This window comes from Astatotilapia calliptera, chromosome 10 (assembly GCF_900246225.1).
Source record: "Astatotilapia calliptera chromosome 10, fAstCal1.2, whole genome shotgun sequence".
NCBI classification, from domain to species: domain Eukaryota; kingdom Metazoa; phylum Chordata; class Actinopteri; order Cichliformes; family Cichlidae; genus Astatotilapia; species Astatotilapia calliptera.
The window spans coordinates 16,892,696-16,912,358 of NC_039311.1; the positions used below are offsets into that span (position 1 = coordinate 16,892,696).

The following is a 19,663-nucleotide window of genomic DNA, read 5'->3' on the forward strand; positions in this document are numbered from 1 at the left end:
AGTTCTCATCCCAATCCCTAACCCCCTAACCCCTAACCTTAACCCCCTCTCTTACTTTACTATATTTACTGTAAAAGAATAAAACACGCACTCTTGGCGTATCCGTTTTCAAACAACAGCAATGAAAGAAATGGCTCTTGGTCCAATAAATCAGCCTTGTCTGAGTTGTCTCGACCTGCATGTGTAAAGTGTGAAGCACACCTGTCGAAAAGTCAAGACTGTACACGAGGATGTCCGGAAAGCCTGTATTCATGATTAATTTATTCTTTGAAGCTGTATCAGATCTGGCTTCAATGTGGGAGACAGAGACAGCTGAAGGGAAAAAGTTGAGCTGATAACGATGAACATGACAGCAAGGAGGATGATGGGAGAAGAGGAGCGCAAAAGGGAGTTCACGGGACGTTGATGGAAACGATGAATCAATGTGATAAAAGTTAAAGGGGAGAACAGTGGGGTCCCAGGGGAGGTGTGATAAAAATACAGTCAGGTTTCCTTCAAGGGTGTCAAGTAAAATACCAGACTGTGCAGATTCACCACAGTAGGTCTTCATGCATGATTTACACCTCTATTTTATAGCATTTTATATCAATTTTATTTACATTTTGTTGCCAGAAGTCTCATGAAGAGAGATCAGAGGTATGCTTAGAGCCCGTGTTTAGTTGTTATTGTCAAACTAGTGTTTGGATCTGTATCTTAAAATCTGCTTTTCTTTATGCATCTTTATTGGCATCTTTTTTGATTGCAGTGCAAATTCTGTGGGTGTTAGCCTCCGAAAAAAGATGAATCCTCTAATATTTTACATACAATGAACAAATCATCACTGGTTTGCATACTTTAAACACAATTCACAGTTTGGAGACAGGCGGGCACTGCAGCTTGTACAGCAATGTAAAGTTTGAAGTACAGGGTGCCCTTGGTGCTCTGGGATGTGACGGTGGTCTGCAAATTCATGCAAAATTCATACGAACATGTGGGAGGAGAGTTAGTGGTGGAGGAAGGATTTCGACTGAATAGAAGGGTGTATGCGGGTGGGAGAAGGATATAATGGTATGGAATAGACAGTGAAGAACTAAAAAGGGAGTGGGTGTGTTAGAGAAGCTTGTTCATATAAAAGCTCCCTCTCTCATTTGTGTTCCCACATATCCCGTGTGTTTCTGTGGACTCCTGCTTGTGTGTGCGTGTGTGTGTGTATGTGTGCACTTGAAAGACAAGAGCAGTGTGTGTTTGAGCCCTTGCAGCACTGAGGACTGATAACTTTACAGGATGCATCGGCTTCTGGTGGTGACCTTAGTGTTGGTGGCCTTTTGCAGTCTGGAGACCACAGCTTTTTCAGCTTATGACAAGATAGTCACCCATAGCCGCATACGGGCCAGGGATCAAGGGTAGGTAGACTTAATATTTTTCCTATCACCTTGTTTGCAGGTGCAAGAACATAAATTGTATGATCTGGCAATAAAACAGTAGCATTTGTAAAAGGTTAGACTACGTCAATTTTTAATATGGTTTTAAATCTTACTGAGCACTACAGTTTCATGAACAGATCAGTCATATTGATGAAAAATAGGAAATTCCGCTTGATCATCAACATATTTAACATGCAAAAATCAACAACTGAAGTCCAGAGAAATCCAAATACTGTAAGAAATAACCCTTTCTAAAAAAGTTTTAGTGTATTTCTTATTGAAATATTCCAAATATTATTAATTGTGTATTTATTAATTATGTAATTAATGTAATTTAAAATTCACATGTAAATTGAATAAGATGAATCTTCTTTAAAATCATATTTTGGATTAAGACTGATGCCAAAATGATCCAAATAATTCGTTCCGCTTCTTGGGTGGTTTTGACCTTACTGTAAGTACAGTACACTTGCGGCACACATTACTGTAGCAGATACTGTACATTAGTGCTTTGTCTGCTTCATTAATAAAGCACCATTATTACTTGCTGAAATAAATGTCTGCTAACTTGAAAAAAAACCCACAAAGCAGACAAAAAATGCACATGCATCAAATTTTGGTTTTGCGTAATACACCGTATGGACAAAAGTACTGGACCACACCCCTTTATCTTTAAATTCACGTGTTTGGGGTATAAAATCTAGCAGCTACTCACACAGCCTGTCCTTACAAACATTTGTGAATGGGAAAGGTTGTTGTTAAGAGCTCACTGAATCCAAGTATGGTACTGTGTTAAGACGACAGCATTGCAACAAGTCAGCTCATGAAGTTTCTTCCATCCTAGAAATACCACAATGAACTGTAAGTGGTATATTTGTAAGGTGGAAGCAATTAGGAACCACATCAACTCAGCCATGAAGTAGCAGAGTTGATGTGATTCCTGTCCTGCAGCTCTTAGTGTTTAAAAGCTACCAAAACTCTGATGACTGCACAGCTCTAAACCTCCTCTGACATTAACATCAGCACAGAAAGTGTGCTCAAGGAGCTTCATGCTTATCAGTTTCCATGAGTGAGCAGCTCCTGTACTCGTCATTTGCCGGTGACCCAGTACTTTTGTCCATATAATGTCTTATTAACATAAATATTGCATATTGACATGTGTAAATCGCTTTTTTCGGCCATGCATTCTTTTCCATTTCATACATACACACCTCCCCACATCTTCTCATGGTCTTTTTCGTCAACTTGTCTATCCTTGTCGCCTTCCTTCCCCCTGCTACGCTTGTACAGTTCCATATCCTGACCTTCCTGATCCTGTTCCTTACGTTCTTTTGTTACTCCCACCTCACCCTCTCCTCCCTCTCCTCTCTTACAGACCCAATGTGTGTGCTTTGCAGCAAGTCACAGGGACCAAGAAGAAGTACTTCAGCACATGCAGGAATTGGTACAAACGCAGCATCTGTGGCAAGAATACGTAAGTGTTTACTGAAAGACCGAATGGATCTAATTAGCGCATCTTTTTATCATTATTTGCACTGAATTAGACTGGTCTGATCAAAAGTGCAAACCACACCCAGCTTCATCACCCATCTATCAGCAGAAGCCCAATATGTTTGACCAAACCCTTTCTGCACCCTCAGACTTGTACCTCAGTTTATCTGAACCTATAACATCTAGCTTTCTCCTCTTAACCTTCGCTTTAAAATGAAGTTGCATGGTTCAAACCAGTAATGTCTTTGTGCATTTATGAAAATAATAAGAAACCAAACTTTAAATGGTCTGTATTTATATAGCGCTTTACTAGTCCCTAAGGACCCCAAAGCACTTTACATATCCAGTCATCCACCCATTCACACACACGGCAAGCTACATTGTAGCCACAGCCACCCTGGGGCGCACTGACAGTGGCGAGGCTGCCGGACACTGGCGCCACCGGGCCCTCTGACCACCACCAGTAGGCAACGGGTGAAGTGTCTTGCCCAAGGACACAACGACCGAGACTGCCCAAGCCGGGGCACGAACCGGCAACCTTCTGATTACAAGGCGAACTCCCAACTCTTGAGCCACGATCGCCCCGTCTTTAGGGTGCTTGTGGTGGATTTATTTATTTAGGTTATTTCCTGCAAAATAATTTCATAAAACATTACATGAAACGCACCTAAAGGAGTGTAAGGCTTAGTTGGAGCTGTTCTGGTATACTTAAGTGCAGAAGCAGCAGAAAATAACATACACACTTAGTCTCTGTCGTTAGCCCACATGCACACACAAGAACACACATGTAGACATACACCCGTCTGTTTTCAGTCATGCAGTCAACTGGAGCACCTGTTGCGGTATTGATAAGGCTGAAAATGGGGTGTGAGCTCAGGGGTGAGTCATTTTCTCCCAAAACAGTACAGCAGTAGACATGAAAACAACCAGGAATTACTGGTCAAAACATGTGACAGTAGATTACGAGAAGCTAGTAGGGGTTTCTAAGATAAGAAACACAATTGCTTGGCCTCATCATTACATCACTACCAAGTCCCATTAGGCTATTTACAAATTATTTTTGTCAGATCTTTATGTAATGTGAATATGGCATATTTAAAATGTTTAAATTAAACAATTTCTAAAATAGGATTTTGTTAGCCGAAAAAATAAATTTCAATGCATTTAACTTTTTTCTGGTTTATAACTTAATTTGTTAGTTCATGCAAAAGGTTTGTAGTGTTACAAACAGCAAAATCTACATCAAAGATAAGTACGTTTTTCCCACAGAAAGCACTTTGCTAAACAGCTGGAAGTGTTCAGTATATTCTCCTCTCATCTGTCTCACTTTGCAGTGCACCACTGGTGATAGATTGGATCACCCAGAGAGATACCCTGTTTTGCTTTGGTTAGTTGTTTTGTTCTTTTCCAGCGCTAGTGGGTCAGTCACACACTTTCACGTTTAATCTTTTTCAAATGGTTTTGTTGCTGTTGAGCATCCTGAACATATTTCCAAAACTAAACTTTGATCTTACACCGCGGGTTAAAAGCATGTGTAGTTTCAGATCACTATACCAACCTAAAAGTATTAACTATTAACCTAACATAGTTTGGGAATTGCTCATGTTTCTCTTGATATAATGGTACCATAGGATCTTTTGAGGATTTCATTTGAATTGAGCTGTTGGATGAAAGAAACGGTTTTTCTGTTAAAGAAAACTATTTGCAGGAAGCACAGGATGTGTGATTAAAATTAAGTGGACTTTATAACAAACCACTGTAAAAGTCAGATTCTTAAAGATGTATTTAGAGGAAGTCCACACCCATCTATAGAAAAAAAGCTCTTCTACACAATATTAAGACCAGACGGATGAGGATGGAACAGAGACTGTTCATTAGTGATTACAGAGGATTTAAAAAAACACTCCAATGTCTTTATCTGGTGCCAGAAAACCCCACCTAAAGCCTTTCTATGAGTACAGTGTGTGTGTGTGTGTGTGTGTGTGTGTGTGTGTGTGTGTGTGTGTGTGTGTGTGTGTGCGTGTATGCGTGCACCAAAGCCCCATATTTGCACATCTGCTCATCTGGAAGCCACATTGAGTTGTTTCATGCTGTGATGCAACCAGGGGCTTGGCTACAGTGCACTGGCTAATTCTGTTTCAGGTGTCTGTTGAATCTATTATCCTGTCAGAGCGTAGCTGGGGAGCAATGACTTCATACCTTCCTGACGGCCAGTCGTGGAGGGGTATTTATGTATTTTATATTACCGAAATTAGTGTCAAGGCAAAGAGGGATTGCTCTATAAGCAACATGCCTCTTTGCACAAAATGACTAATTCAACACATTCAGCAGAATCAAACACACACAGAGACGTTTATCTATAAACACACAAATACTAATTAAATGGATTAACTTTGCCAAGCTTGAATCTTTGTAGAAAGTGTGTGTGTACATGCACATGTGTGATTGTGTGTGAATAAGGTTTTCAGTTGAGGGGACTTGAATCTACTTGCATACTGACTGTGGTTGTGTTCCTTGCTTGTTTGTTTGTAAGAATTACATTTTTATGTTACATTTTATGCAGTTAGAAGCTATGGTTGAGGTTGGTGTACTTGCAGTAAGCTATTTTTTTAAAAAGTATTGCTTTGGCGTAATTTATCAATACTAGCGATTCCTGAATAGAAAGCAAACTATTGATAGACTGGTTTACTGTAAATCATGAAAAACTAATGTGCACATGTGGAAATACAATTTTTCCATGAGAAAAAGGCAGGAAAACCTCAAGTTCTGCAAAATGTAATGAAAGTGTAATGAGCTCAAAGAAAAAGTCGAAACTAATTTCCGGAGCTGAAAACTCAGGAAGTGTTTCAAATTAAACCCCAGTACAGGTTATTCACTTCCTAGTTTGTCTTAGAAAATGTTCGTTAACTGGGGACTAATCCTAATCAAAATGCTGTCAAACCATCTATGGTTTGTTTACTCTCAGTAAAACTTCTCACATTAGAGCTACAGTACTGTCCTGTGTCTCATTATATTAGCCTTCTCACACCTCATTCTTTCATTCATGCCAATGCAAAAGAGTGCCAGCTGAGCTCCTGTTATGAGCACAGCTTATCTGGTGCTTATCTTGCATTTTGTCATGGAACGGGGAAAGTAGGACCCAAACAAGGGACTCTTGGATGCAGACAGTGAGTGTATTTACAGTGCAGTAAATAATAACATGACAGTCAATCCCATGCGCGTTCCCCATGTGCGTTCCCCAGTGTCCGTGCTCTGTGTCTCTGCTCCCTTTGTGCTTCCATACAACGTGCTCGCTGCCCTCTTGTCTTTGCAATCCTCTTGTAGAAATCACAGAGGCAGCCGTTAGAAAGCCCACAATTATGATAGACTTACCCTTTCGACTGACTTACTGGGAAACTGACGGGAAGTCTTGCAACGATCCAGCATCCACGGGAAGCTCAGCCACTCTTCTAAGTAGCTCCCCCAGACGAGGCTGATCAGCAGCAGGTGTGTGCCATCATCCTCCTCGGGTGTGGCCAGCCTGGCGGGGACACACTCACCAGGCCTGACGGTGCCTGTAAACCGGCCATCTGGATACACACACACACATATAAACGCCTATACACACAAACACACACAAATATGGAAAAGAGGGACACAAGCACCACACATAAACAGCCCAAGACAAACCCATAAAAAAAAAAAACAGTCCACAAACACTCATGAACCCTGGGTCACCAGATCCAGGTCCATGACACATTTCTTTGAGTTACGCTTTTACAAGTTTTGATAAGCCTTTATTTCCACCTAAAATCTAAATGAAGACACCCGTCTGTTTTTTTAGAAGTGAAATTAAAGAATGAAAATCTGTGAAAATGTTTTCTGGAAAATTTACAGACTACAGGATTCGACTTGACAAGTGAGACGTCTGACAGCAGTGTACCACAAAGAAGAGAGGAAACTAAGTAACTTAGAGTTGTCCATAAAAATGTAACAGATAACAGTCTGTTTTTTGATAATAGTGCTTACACATGGTCCTGTAATTTTTTTCTTTCTTCTTTTTAAGACAGAAAAAAAGTTACTAGAGATCTTCCCAGTCACCAAATTTTTCTCGATTAACCTCCTCTTGGGACTTTTTGAGCTCTTTGTCACTTTTCTTGTGGAAACACAAACCATGTAAATGTTTTTTTCTCCTTTCCAGTCTGCTTAACTTGTTGGTTTTTTGACAGTTTTTTTTATGTTTAATTCATGTCAAACTTTTTCATAAGTTTACTATGTGGTTTTCAGGTCAGCCAGTGTCAAGAGTTACTTCCTCATTTGTTGTTTTCAATGCCCTCATTCCCAGGGCTCCTCATTATCTCACAGCTGCACAGGTTTTTTTTCAATGACTCATTTATTTTAGTTTGTTGAGATGGTATAGTTTTGTTTCGGTTCATCACCTTGTGTTAGAGTCATGTAGACTCTTGCTCTGTTTGAAATTTATATGATAAAGATGCACAACCCTGAACAATTAAATTTTTTATTTTTGACATTTTATATCTGGATTAAATTAATCTATGTTTTTAATGATTATCTACTTATTGAATAACTCACTGCTCTTTTAATGGTTTGGCAGGGTGGTTGTATATGAATGCTGTCCAGGTTATATGAAACTCGAGGGTACGAAAGGATGCACTGCAGGTAGGTGGATGGCTCAACAGATTCATTCAAAATCAACTAAAAATTACAATATATTCAATATGAATATTTCCTCTGGTTTCTCACAACTCTCAACCTTACCACCAGTGGCTCCCATTGACCATGTGTATGGTACACTGGGCTTTGTCAAGGCTACAACCACACAGCGATATGCTGAAGTCTCTAAACTGAGAAAAGAAATTGAGGGAAAAGGCGCCTTCACCTTGTTTGCACCTAGCAATGATGCCTGGGATGAGCTGGACCCTGTGAGTAAACCTGTGTTTAAAACCTTAGAGAGAAATGCATTTACAATAATGTCTGCTCAAACACAGTTATACTTTGATGAAACTAACACTGTGATTTTTAAAGGCTCAACGATCTGCACTAGAGAACAATGTGAACATTGAACTCTACAACGCTCTGCATTACCACATGGTAAACCACCGTGTCCTCACCAAAGACATGAAGAATGGCATGACTGTCAGTTCCATGTACAATGAAGAGGGACTGCACTTCAACCACTACCCAAATGGGGTCAGTTTATGAACGGTGTAGACAAGCACAATGCTGCATGATTATTACAATTATATCTATAAGAGTCAATTAAGCCATTGATTGTTTGATCTTCATAAAATATTTACTTCCTAAGGTTGTTACAGTGAACTGTGTCAGGATTCTCAATGCTAACCAGCTGGCCACAAATGGTGTGGTGCATGTCATCGATCGGGTAATCAAGGCCGTGGGGAACACCATCAAGGATCACTTGGAGCTCAATGAAGACCTTTCTTCTTTTAGTGTATGAAACTATTCTCAAAAAAGTTTACAGTTGTACAGTTCACCATTAACAAACAGTAACTTTTATCCAACTCATTATAGCATCTGATTCTTAGAAAAATGTTTACATCGTGTCTTGTTCCCCAGGCTATCGCATTAGCTTCCAATGTGATGGACAAGCTGGGTGAGCCTGGCCAATACACTTTGTTTGCTCCAACTAATGATGCCTTTGACAAAATGAACCCAGACTACTTGGAGAATATCATGGAAGACCCAGCTGTTGTTAAAGGTACAGTAAAAATGTGATGCCTTAATGAGAGCATAAAGTACAACCACAACATTTTCACATTGTTCCTGTGGCCTGGTAAATATGCTAAAAAAAGGGCCACTACTACTATGAGCTACTATGAGCTACTATGAGCGTGTGCGGCAGCTTCACACAGCTCATAGTAGGCCCGCAGACAAATTGATATGAAGTGGACTTTGAACTTTGAACTTGTTTTTGAATTGACAAATCCAAAAACCACACAAAAAACAGCTTATCTGCTTATTTGCTGAGTCATGAATACAGGCATGAAGTCAGTGACAGGTTTCTTCTTGGAATAAAATACAATACAAATTTTGCTTCTGTTTCTAATGCATTGCTTTTGCAGGCTAAATTTGTTGGCTTAGCTTGATAGTCGGGCTCAGCTGTAGCATAAATACATGCCTAAATGTGAATAATGAGCACAGAGAACATTGATGTTTGATTCATCTGCATACCTGTAATTCCTGAATAACACATCACAGCACAGGCTTCACATAATAATTAGATACTTTAGGTGTGTCATTTGAGTTGCAAACCTATGTTCAACTTGTGTTTATGTTTATTTAATTACTCAATTAAATGTAATTAATTTAGCCTCTTTCACACTTTGACCAACCTTGTCAGCCCTGGTGAACTACCACCTGTTAAAGAGTGTCCAGTGTGCAGAAGCAATCATGGTAGGATTCATGTATGAGACTGCAGAAGGCAGCAGCATAGAGATTGGCTGTGACGGTGACAGTCTGACTGTGAACGGCATCAAGATGGTCCTGAAGAAGGACATTGTAGCGACCAATGGCGTCATCCACCTGATAGACCAGATGCTGATCCCAGACTCAGGTACAAACACATTTTGAAGTTGTTTAAATCGTTTGGCGTCTTCCTTTTAATGGGTCACAGGCATATCTTTTTTGTATTGTTCATGTCAGCCAAGGAAGTGAAATCGTTACTGGAAACCTCCCAGAGCACTTTCAGCAGCAAGTTGTCTGAACTGGGCTTAGCTGAATCCCTGGGTCCAAAGACAGAGTACACCCTCCTAGCTCCTTTCAACAATGCCTTCACTAGTGAGTTGAAACATGTTCTTATCTATAGAAAAGTAGCACTTTTTTGTGGTTATAATATTTTGTCTTTTACAAACCAAAAATATTATAATGTATGCCACACTTTTAAATTGCAAGGCATTTTGCCTTATTTGATCAGGATCTAAAACTATCCATCTTATTTAAATCTCTGACATTTCTCTCTGTCAGGTGAAGTGATGTCAATGGACACAAACACGCTGAGACTCATTTTGGAAAACCACATCTTGAAGACAAAAATGAAACTGAGTGAGCTTTACAACGAACAGACGCTGGAAACAATCGCTGGAAAACTGCTACGAGTCTTCATTTACCGCACTGTGAGAATTCTGTGTGTGTGTGTGTGTGTGTATTGTTACATTAACCAAGTGAAATCTGAAAGAAAAAGAGAGAAACCACAGAAAGTAGTAACTTAGTCTGATTTATGTGAGCCTTACCAAGTGTGTGGTATATTGTTGCTGTCTTTAAAAATCTGTAAACATCTAATTACTCCAGCTTTTGGCAGATGAAGTGTGTTTCTGCTCCACTAGATAGCATATTAGAGTCAGCTGGGTTTAATTTTTCCACAGAAACATTGTCATATTGTGATTGATGACAATCAAAAAAAAAAAGAAAGGCTTACAGCCCTCCTCCACACAAGCAAATAGTTACCAGATTTGTACAGTGAATTTTAAACCTGTGGCTTAACTTTATGAATGCTCCTTTTTTGACAGGCTGTGTGCATAGAAAACACATGTATGGTCCGTGGCAGTAAGGAGGGGAGCAATGGGATGCTCCATTCTGTGAGGTCTCTTATCAAACCACCTGAGAAAACTATCTATGAGCTCCTGATTGCTGACGGACGTTTCAAGTAAGAGCAAAGTATCATACTAAAATACTTGTTGCTGAAAATGATTTCTCTTTGAGTCAAGTGAGATTTTTATCTCCAGTAGTGGGGATGGAAACAGTGATCACACATTGCTTGTGTGCGTAATAAAACATCTTTTTCTGATGCTGTTGATGATTCACTTTCAGCAGAACATTTCTCACTGTGTAATTAAAGGCACCAGTAAAGGTTGGTGATGAAGAACTGAGGAAAACAAATCTGTGACTCAGTGGGACCACACGAGAATGCAAATCTCATTCAAACCCTCTGCCTGAACTTCCCTGCTAACACTATAATCCTCCCGGCTTAAAAGGGAAACCTTTTTTTATCTGTTCTGATATTCATTGTGTTATTGCAGTTAGAACCATTTTGCTTGTGGAAATACACAAATATAGAATATAAATTTCTTTCTGTCTGAACCACAACACTAAGGCTGTGGTGAAAATATACTTCCAGTGGACCATTAAAATCACCTGATTTCCACTAACCAATTATTGTAAACACTTAAACTGTACATTGCTCTTAAACGTTGTGCCTATTTTATTCCTGCATCCCTGATTTTCTTCTTTTCTTTCTGTTATTTGAATGACTGTAGGAAATTCCTGTCGTTAATGGAAACAGCAGGTCTGTATGATCTGTTAAAGCAGGAAGGCTCTTACACCGTCTTTGCACCAACGGACGATGCCTTTGTCGACCTCAGCAAGGAAGACATGGCTCTGCTCAAAAGTGAGTACCCCACTGCAGTGAGCACATATGCACTTATCTTTTGAAAAACCCAGCAATGCTGTCAATGTATCTTCATCTAATAGGGAACTATTTGATGCAGAAATGAGAAAAAACCATTGTTTAACATTGTGCAAAGTATGAATTATAATTCCTTCATATTGACACCGACAGGTGATCTAACTGTTCTGAGAAACATCCTGCTGTACCACTTCAGTAATGGGACCTTCATCAATGGAGGATTAGAGGGAGGAGTTACCAATCTGCTCAAAACCTTCCAGGGCAAGAACCTGCAAGTTAAATCTGTATGTCATCTTTTAGAGTTTTTTTTTTTTTTTAAATAAAAAAGCCAGCAACGAGTTTCTAAATCCTTCTGGGAATGTCATAGAGCGTTAGTTTCAGATGTATCAGCTAATGAAACTCATGAAATCACTCTTAGATTAATGTTTAAAATTCAGCCCACGGGCAGAAAAACTTTTCAAACTCAGCTCAAAGTGTGATTTGCCTCAGTTTTGCATGTTGGACAATTGTAGGATATTAGTAACGTTAATAAATGGAATTCCCAGCTCTCACACTGCATTCTTCTTAAATGACTTAAATATTCTTAAATTTGTGTGAAGGTAACGTTTAATTGTGTTTGGTTTTACCAGGTAGACAGCTCTATCCATGTCAACTCTGTGGATGTGCCACACAGTGACTTGATGGCAACAAACGGTGTGATCCATATTGTGAAGAATGTTCTTTATCCAGGGGGTAAGAACGTGTGCTGTGTGTTCACCTGTATGCCTGGTTGCATTCTGCTTGTTTGATATATATTAAATGTGACGTGTATTACTTACAGACCTTCCTGTGGGCCGTCAGGACCTCCTGATCCTCCTGAGGAAGCTGATTAAGTACATTCAGATAAAGGTAGTGAAGGGGAAACCCTGTCTGTGTATTTGTGTAGAGGTTTTACTGGTTGACTTTTGAAGCTTTCATTCTGTTATGCTTTTTGTTTTTTAGTTTGTCTCTGGATTTTCTTACACTGAGATCCCGCTCACCTTCATCAGTAAGTTCCCATAATATCACTATCACTGTATTATGTTTAGATATTTTTGCCTGAGCAGGAACCTAAAACTAATTTTATTACTTTCTCAGAAAGGACTATCACAACAACTACTCATTTTGTTGAAGGTAAGACCTAACTACACAAAGGACTTGAGTCTGCACTTATTTGATTTACAATCTGCAGTGATCATAAATAACAGACATTCCTTTAAAACAAATGCATATTCTTTGCTCAACAATACAAATATGCATAAAGTGAAATCTGTCTTGCAATGACATTAATAATTCATGTCTCATAGGAGGTTTCTCAGAGAAGTAAGTACGTACCAGTTAAAAGTCTGGACACTCTTACTTGTATATTAGACAGGGATTGTAGGTCTTAAGACATATTATTTGTTGTTATATTTGTATGTTTTTTAATCAAACAAATGAATATAAGAAGGAAAAATCAGTCTTTGCTTGGATCTTTTGTGGTAATACTTATGTAGAGGCCATTGTTTTGCTGGGTGGGTTCAGAAAACAAAGGGTTTTTCAGATCTCAAGGGGATTTTCATTTTTATCTTTTAAGAAACCATGTTCATAAGATTTAAGGGCTACAATAACTAAATCTAAAAATACAACTTTACAGTGATTATACAATTGATGTGCGATTACTCATCTGGGTAGAGAATCCTAACTATTCCTCATACTAAGCTACGTAAGCTAAATACTTTATCATTCTTGAAGTATTTATAAAATCACACACACACACACATGAAGAGAGAGAGAGTATGCATAGTATGCAAACGGCTACCATACAGCCATCATAATTCATTATACAATGAGAACAGGACAAATCAACAATTGACAATGACTAATTAATATTAAAATCTGTAATATAATGTATTGTTTGGAGTTTAGTCTGTTACTGTTACTATTTTTACCATTTCTTCTTGGAGCAACTGTAACCCACATAATTTCCTTAGGGGTTAATAAAGTATTTTGATTCTGATTGTTTCAGGATGACCTGCCATTATCCAATGACACATCTGCTTACCTGCATCTTTTGCTCGTTTCTCCTCCTCTTCTTTTCTCTTTTTTCTAAACTGAGCACCTGATGGCTTTGAACTTTTCTTGTCCATCTTGGTTTTAATTTTGCACTGCAGTATGAACACCCATCCCTCAACCCGAGGATCACCACAACATAACCTAATAAACCTACACCTTAGTTCACTTTGTCTAGGGTGTATTTCTGCCATTTTGCACAACCCAGGATTCAAATCATGAATACATATGTGCTTGGACTGAAAACATTATGAATGAAATGTGGTCTATTTGGAAGCAGCAGGTCTCCCTCCCCTTTCGACGGGTTGTGTGTGAGACTTTAAATCATCAAACTATAAAATATAAATTTTAAATTGTTATTGATCCCTTTATCCCTAGTGTATAGTTTTTTTCTTACTCTTCTTATATTTATTGTTTGTTTACTTGCACTGCTGTAACTGGAGCCTCGTCGTCTCGTCTCTCTATATACTGTACTATAAGGCGCACTGAGGGCTCTCGCACTCACGTCTCGTATACAGAATTTCGAAAAACCATCGGCGCAAATAATAAGTCTGTATCATAATGTCTGGTGTTTTCATGTTTGTTGGTTTGTTTTTATTTCGTTTTATTTTGCGAGCTGGTTATTAGATGCTGCTCCAGCCAGCCAGAGAATCCCCCCACCGCCCCGCCCTGTCCTCCTTGTGCCGCAAGCAGCAGGCGCACCTAGCAAACGGAGGGCGCCCTTACTCCCAGCAAATGGGCAATAGAAAACCGATCGGTGCCTATGCCATCCCCAGTATGCGCTGACATGATGTCGGGGCAGCATGAGTACGAGCAATTTTTTTATTTATTTTTTTGCCGCCCCCCACAACGATGCCGCTCCGGGCAACCGCCCGTGTCGCCTGTATCAAAACCCTCTACTGGACATGATCTTGGCTCTGATTACTAAAAAGGGCACTTATCAAGCAACCTCAGGCCAAAGAGCAGCCTTCTGATAAAAATGGAAATCTTTCACCTTTCAGCTGGCTCTTGTACATATACTGTCTCTCTCACACACACACACACACACACACACACACACACACACACACACACACACACACACACACACACACACACACACACACACACACACACACACACACACACACACAAAAAGTGATATTTTTGGCAAACGTTTCTTGGGGAAGGTTCTGGGGTTAGATGGGGATATTTTGTCAGATGTCACATCTCATTTATTATAATTTAAGCCAGTAGTTTTTAAAGCTGAAAGACTCTAAACCAACTAAAGAAAAAAGTGAAAAATTCTCATACAGTCCTGATTATTTCTCAAAGTGTGTAAGTGCAGGACTGATTAAGGCCTCCTTTTTTCAGTGCTGCAATCACTTACCATGCTCATGCCATCTTCTTGGTTTGAATGCATGTTCTTATCTGCTTGGAAAACTACACATAATGTGCCTTCAGACTCCTCCATAATAAAGAATTTGAGGAAGTTACACCCTTATTCCCTACATTCTTGACCGATGCTGAAATTACCTTTCCCTCTCTACAGTTCCTGAGTCAACAGTGATCCGCAATGTTACCCGGGTTATTTCAGTGGAACCATCTATCACTACCGTAAAAAGAGTTATCGAAGGGGACCCTTCACTTCTCAAAGACATCAAAACGAACTTTTCAATTACTACCAAGATCATCAAAGGGGACCCTACACTTACCGAAGTCACCAGAGTCATAGAACGGGACTCTGCAGCTTCCAAAGTCACCAGGGTCATCAAAGGGAACCCTACACAGACCAAAGTCACCAGGGTCATTGAAGGAAACCCTACACAGACCAAAGTCACCAGGGTCATTGAAGGAAACCCTACACAGACCAAAGTCACCAGGGTCATTGAAGGAAACCCTACACAGACCAAAGTCACCAGGGTCATTGAAGGAAACCCTACACAGACCAAAGTCACCAGGGTCATTGAGGGACAGCCTTCTATTACTAAAGTTACAAGAGTTATTGATGGTAATTTTCATAAAAAATGCTTATATCATTCATTTTCCATCATAGATGATCAAATTTGAAGCTAACAAAGTTTTTGGAACAGATTTGATGATGTTGCCTTGAATCACAGGTGCTAGTGTTGGTGGAGATGGCAGCACAGGTGAGTTTCCTTTGCATGTTTACTGATTTGAAGACTGTAGTAGCATTAATCTTAGAGCGTTCATGCACCTTCTAACAGATCTGCATGATGATATTAGCCACTGTGTGTCACTCTCTTTTAATGCAGATTTAATTTCACCTTTAATCACATTTTTGTGTGGTGATCAGCTACTAAGTCAGATACTGTTTGCACCATTCTTTGTCTTGAGTTGATCCTTTTGTGAATGCCTCATCTTCAGTAACTACTCTCTCTTCCTCTATGGTGTATACTGCATTTCTTAAGAATAATGATGACCAGAAGAAGAGAGAAGGGATTGTAAAGCACATGCATTGACTTGGCTCTTTTGAGCACAGTTGTTCAGCCATGGTCTTCAACATTTTTTTTTTTATTGTAAGGCCTGAAGTTTGGATTTTGACTGCCGGTAGAATGAAACCAGGGATGTGGATCGTTTACATCCAGTCCTTCTCTGGCTGGCTAAGTGGCAGTCAAAGCCGCCATTGCTGCTTGAACCTGTCATCTCAGTTTCTCAGATTTGTGAAAGCATCCACGACTGCTGTGTTCGACGGGGTGAACAATGGCAGACTCAAATCCTGACAGAGATCACAGGAACTGGGCTGCAAGGTTCTACAAGACACTTTCAAAGTGTCTTGTAGTGGTGGAAGGAAATGTGATCCTTCAACAGACTAATCAACATAATCAACAAACTAAACAGACAGGGAGGTGTTGTTTGATGACGGTTTAGATGGCTGGATCATAATTTGAGTTTGGAATTAGAGATAAAACATACAAGCAAAACACTAAAGGAGAGAGGAGTTAGCAATTAACTCAGCAGTAAGGCTCATGACTGAGGTACCCAAAAGACGGACAAGTGTTGACTGGAGCAAGATTTACACAAAAATGAATTAGTCCTCATTTCGGACTGGATACATCAAACTGCTCTTTATTGTTTTTGTGTTTGTTTGTGCTCGGAAAGCCCTGTTTAACAGCCTGGTTCATGGGATTGCACAGAATATGATGACAATCTTTGGCAAGCATGCAAGGAACATAGGTTCATTTTTGCAATCCATCTGCTGGATAGACATCCAATTCCATCCTAGTATAGATGTTGTTGTTTCTTAGGGGAGGTTGCACATCCTCTATGTTGTGGCATGTATGTGTGAGAATTGTGCAGTGTGCAAATTATATTATTATATTATCAGACCATTGGGCCATTGTCTTTTGGGTACAATAGCAGGTGATCTTTCAGCTGCTTTTCTGGTGTCTTGCAGCTTATTTCTTGGGCTAATGGTACTGTGCGTCTGTGTGCAATTTGTGTATGTTCATACGATCGTGGCTCAAGAGTTGGGAGTTCGCCTTGTAATCGGAAGGTTGCCGGTTCGAGCCCCGGCTTGGACAGTCTCGGTCGTTGTGTCCTTGGGCAAGACACTTCACCCGTTGCCTACTGGTGGTGGTCAGAGGGCCTGGTGGCGCCAGTGTCCGGCAGCCTCGCCTCTGTCAGTGCGCCCCAGGGTGGCTGTGGCTACAATGTAGCTTGCCATCACCAGTGTGTGAATGTGTGTGTGAATGGGTGGATGACTGGATATGTAAAGCGCTTTGGGGTCCTTAGGGACTAGTAAAAGCGCTATATAAATACAGGCCATTTACCATTTACCATAAGCTTACCCATGTGTGCTTGACTCTGTGTTGGTGGTGGCGGAGGAGGTACAGTATTTTATGGGGTGTATGTGCCTGTCAGTCTGTCCATTTGTCAGTCAGTACTTGTACAGTTGCTAAGTCGTTAAATGACTTTCAACACCCTTCTCCGCTGCCGGTCTGAAGGTGGAGCCAGACACACCACGGCGAACGAGCCTCAGATCATTGAGGGTAATGTGTCCTCCCATAAACACTTTATACCAAATAGGTTTATTTCAAATGTTTAATTTCCTTAAAATGATCATGATTATAAATCTATATTCAGTGCAAGTGGATACCTCAAGGTAGGAAAGTAATCATGAAGCTTTTTTAAAAACTGATTTGACTCAGAACATGATTTCGGATTTTAGATGTAATGGTTTTGTTTCAAACGTTCAGGCCCAGACTTTTCCAGGATCACTACAATCCACGGAGACCCAAGTCTGATCGATGAGGAGTCTGAGAGAATTAGCAGAATCATTAAAGGTAAGTGCTTTGACTTTAATTTTGTGACATACTTGTCTGTATATCTCTAATATACAAACTAACCATATTATCTCTTAAATTCGCAGAAGGAGGTAGATTTGCTGCTGCCAGGAAAGCTCCAGGTAACAGTATAATTACTTGCTGATGCATTCACAGCCTTTATCTTCTTAATACATTTTGTTCGCTCTGCTTCGTCTTTTTCAGCTGGAATGAAGAGGCGGGCAAGGCTGGTCAGGCGTCACCATAAGCCAAGGGAGTGAATCTTGCAGAAAGATAAATGCTTAGGGCTCACCACAAGGATTGTATGCATCTCCAGCGCTCCTGGTCGAGCAGTGGTGGATTGAAAAACCGCAGATTGAGATTAAATTAATTTAGCCATTTCTTAATCCAAAGAACCATTAAGTTTGTTTGTTATTCCATCTGAGGCACAGTTCGTGTAATAGCCATACGATTAAACTCTTTATTTCCCTAATTTTGGTGTGTAAGGAATAGTGATTTTTAATGTGGGGGCAAAATAGGGTGAAAGGTGAGGTATATTGTACGAGAATTGTTGTTTGTTTGTTTTTTCGATATCACTTTGCAAACAGATTAGTACAAAAGAGTTTTGTATTCTTTTGGTTTGTTGTTTTTTGTCATATGGTGCTCTGTTTTAAATAGTGTTTTGCTACCGGTAGATCTTCTACTGTACCTCTGTAAATTATGGCATGATCATTTTAAAATGCCACGATGGGGTTTTTTCTATCATGACGGCGATAGATCGACAGATGTTTCATACTTTTGATCGGGAACTTGACTCGTGTATGTCTATACACAATCAGACTTTACAATCCTATGTTTGTACCTTACAAACAAGTGACCAATAAATGTGTGAATACAATGCAGATTATGACTAAAGAAATTCCTTTCATCTACTTTTCCATTATCTAACATGGCTATTCTGTCTGTAGAGCTACATCGTGTATATGAATATACTGAAAGTAAAGTGCTGGTGAAAAAACCCCCAAAAAAGCATAAAGCAATCAAAAGGTTTTCAAGAGTATTGACACTAAATCAGATGAGCTATCACTTCCTCAGACAGATGTCTATAAACCTAAGTTTAATTTTCATAAGAGTCCATAGACCTGAAATCAAATGTAAAACTGAATAACGTTTTTACTATTTTTTAAATGGTTTAAATAAGAAATGTTCACAATTATATCTCATGTATATTATTACATTATCCAAAGTATTATCACTTACAGTATATTTTTAATATGTTAATATGAGTATAACATGCAGGTTAAAAAGAAACAAAAAAAAAGTTTTACACAGTTATTATTGTGTACTTAGTCCTGATTGTGTCTACTAATGTACAGGTAACAGCTTCAAGAATTGTAGTATCAAGCATGCTTCATCTGCAAATCTGACAATAGCCCTGGCAGCTACCTGTTGAGCTGTGATGACTTTGCTGTCATATCTTACGATCTTTATCTGACTAAATTATTCAAAATATTTTGAAAGCAAAATTTTGGACCAATTTCACTTTTGGATTTCAACCAAGGAGTGTCTTAACTGTAGCACATGCACTGATTGACCTCATGTTTTCCTGGTTTACTTTTGCTTCTGAGAATCACCATTACGCAAGAAGCTTCTGTCCATGGTGTAGCTCTTTAGTAATATCATTTAAATGACTGGTGGCAACTTGCCTCTGAAAAGTTAAAGTTTGCACAAGGAATGGTTGCTTAACATCACAAGGCCCTGATAAAACAAATTGCAGCTTACTCTGTGTTTTCAGCATGTTTTTTGTTCTCTTCTTTCATTCACAGACATGGAAAAATACTGAATATTGTTATTATGAGGATAATTACTTATGATAATAACAGAGACACATTATTATTATTATTATTATTATTATTATTATTATTATTATTACTACATAACAGACCTGGCCCACCTAAACTTATAGTGAGGGTGTGCTTGGAAAGCCTGGCAGTGGCCCCGGTCCGCAAGAT

At 39.4% G+C, this 19,663-nt stretch overlaps 1 protein-coding gene across 2 annotated transcripts; it reads left to right on the plus strand.

The window, feature by feature from the left end:
- The first annotated feature begins 1,070 nt into the window (after positions 1 to 1,070).
- On the plus strand, positions 1,071 to 18,553 carry postna (periostin, osteoblast specific factor a). 2 transcript variants are annotated; one of them, XM_026182230.1, is made up of 23 exons: positions 1,071 to 1,382; positions 2,779 to 2,877; positions 7,489 to 7,553; positions 7,659 to 7,816; positions 7,920 to 8,084; positions 8,200 to 8,346; positions 8,472 to 8,613; positions 9,256 to 9,468; positions 9,558 to 9,692; positions 9,879 to 10,027; positions 10,421 to 10,557; positions 11,168 to 11,298; positions 11,470 to 11,600; positions 11,946 to 12,048; positions 12,137 to 12,204; positions 12,298 to 12,343; positions 12,433 to 12,468; positions 14,918 to 15,376; positions 15,486 to 15,515; positions 17,334 to 17,378; positions 17,586 to 17,672; positions 17,759 to 17,794; positions 17,877 to 18,553. In XM_026182230.1, the coding sequence occupies exons 1-23, from the start codon at positions 1,264 to 1,266 to the stop codon at positions 17,930 to 17,932; spliced, it is 2,757 nt and encodes a 918-aa protein (XP_026038015.1). In that variant the 5' UTR covers positions 1,071 to 1,263; the 3' UTR covers positions 17,933 to 18,553. The 2 variants fall into 2 exon arrangements, with proteins under 2 accessions (XP_026038015.1, XP_026038017.1); XM_026182232.1 differs by lacking the exon at positions 17,334 to 17,378.
- The last annotated feature ends 1,110 nt before the right edge of the window (positions 18,554 to 19,663 follow it).

Excerpts from the sequence above, each read along its gene's own strand:
- postna (XM_026182230.1), top strand. The coding sequence starts at position 1,264 with ATGCATCGGCTTCTGGTGGTGACCTTAGTGTTGGTGGCCTTTTGCAGT. Across the intron at positions 1,383-2,778 it reads ATACGGGCCAGGGATCAAGG|ACCCAATGTGTGTGCTTTGC; the intron begins GTAGGTAGACTT and ends CCTCTCTTACAG. Across the intron at positions 7,554-7,658 it reads TACGAAAGGATGCACTGCAG|TGGCTCCCATTGACCATGTG; the intron begins GTAGGTGGATGG and ends CCTTACCACCAG.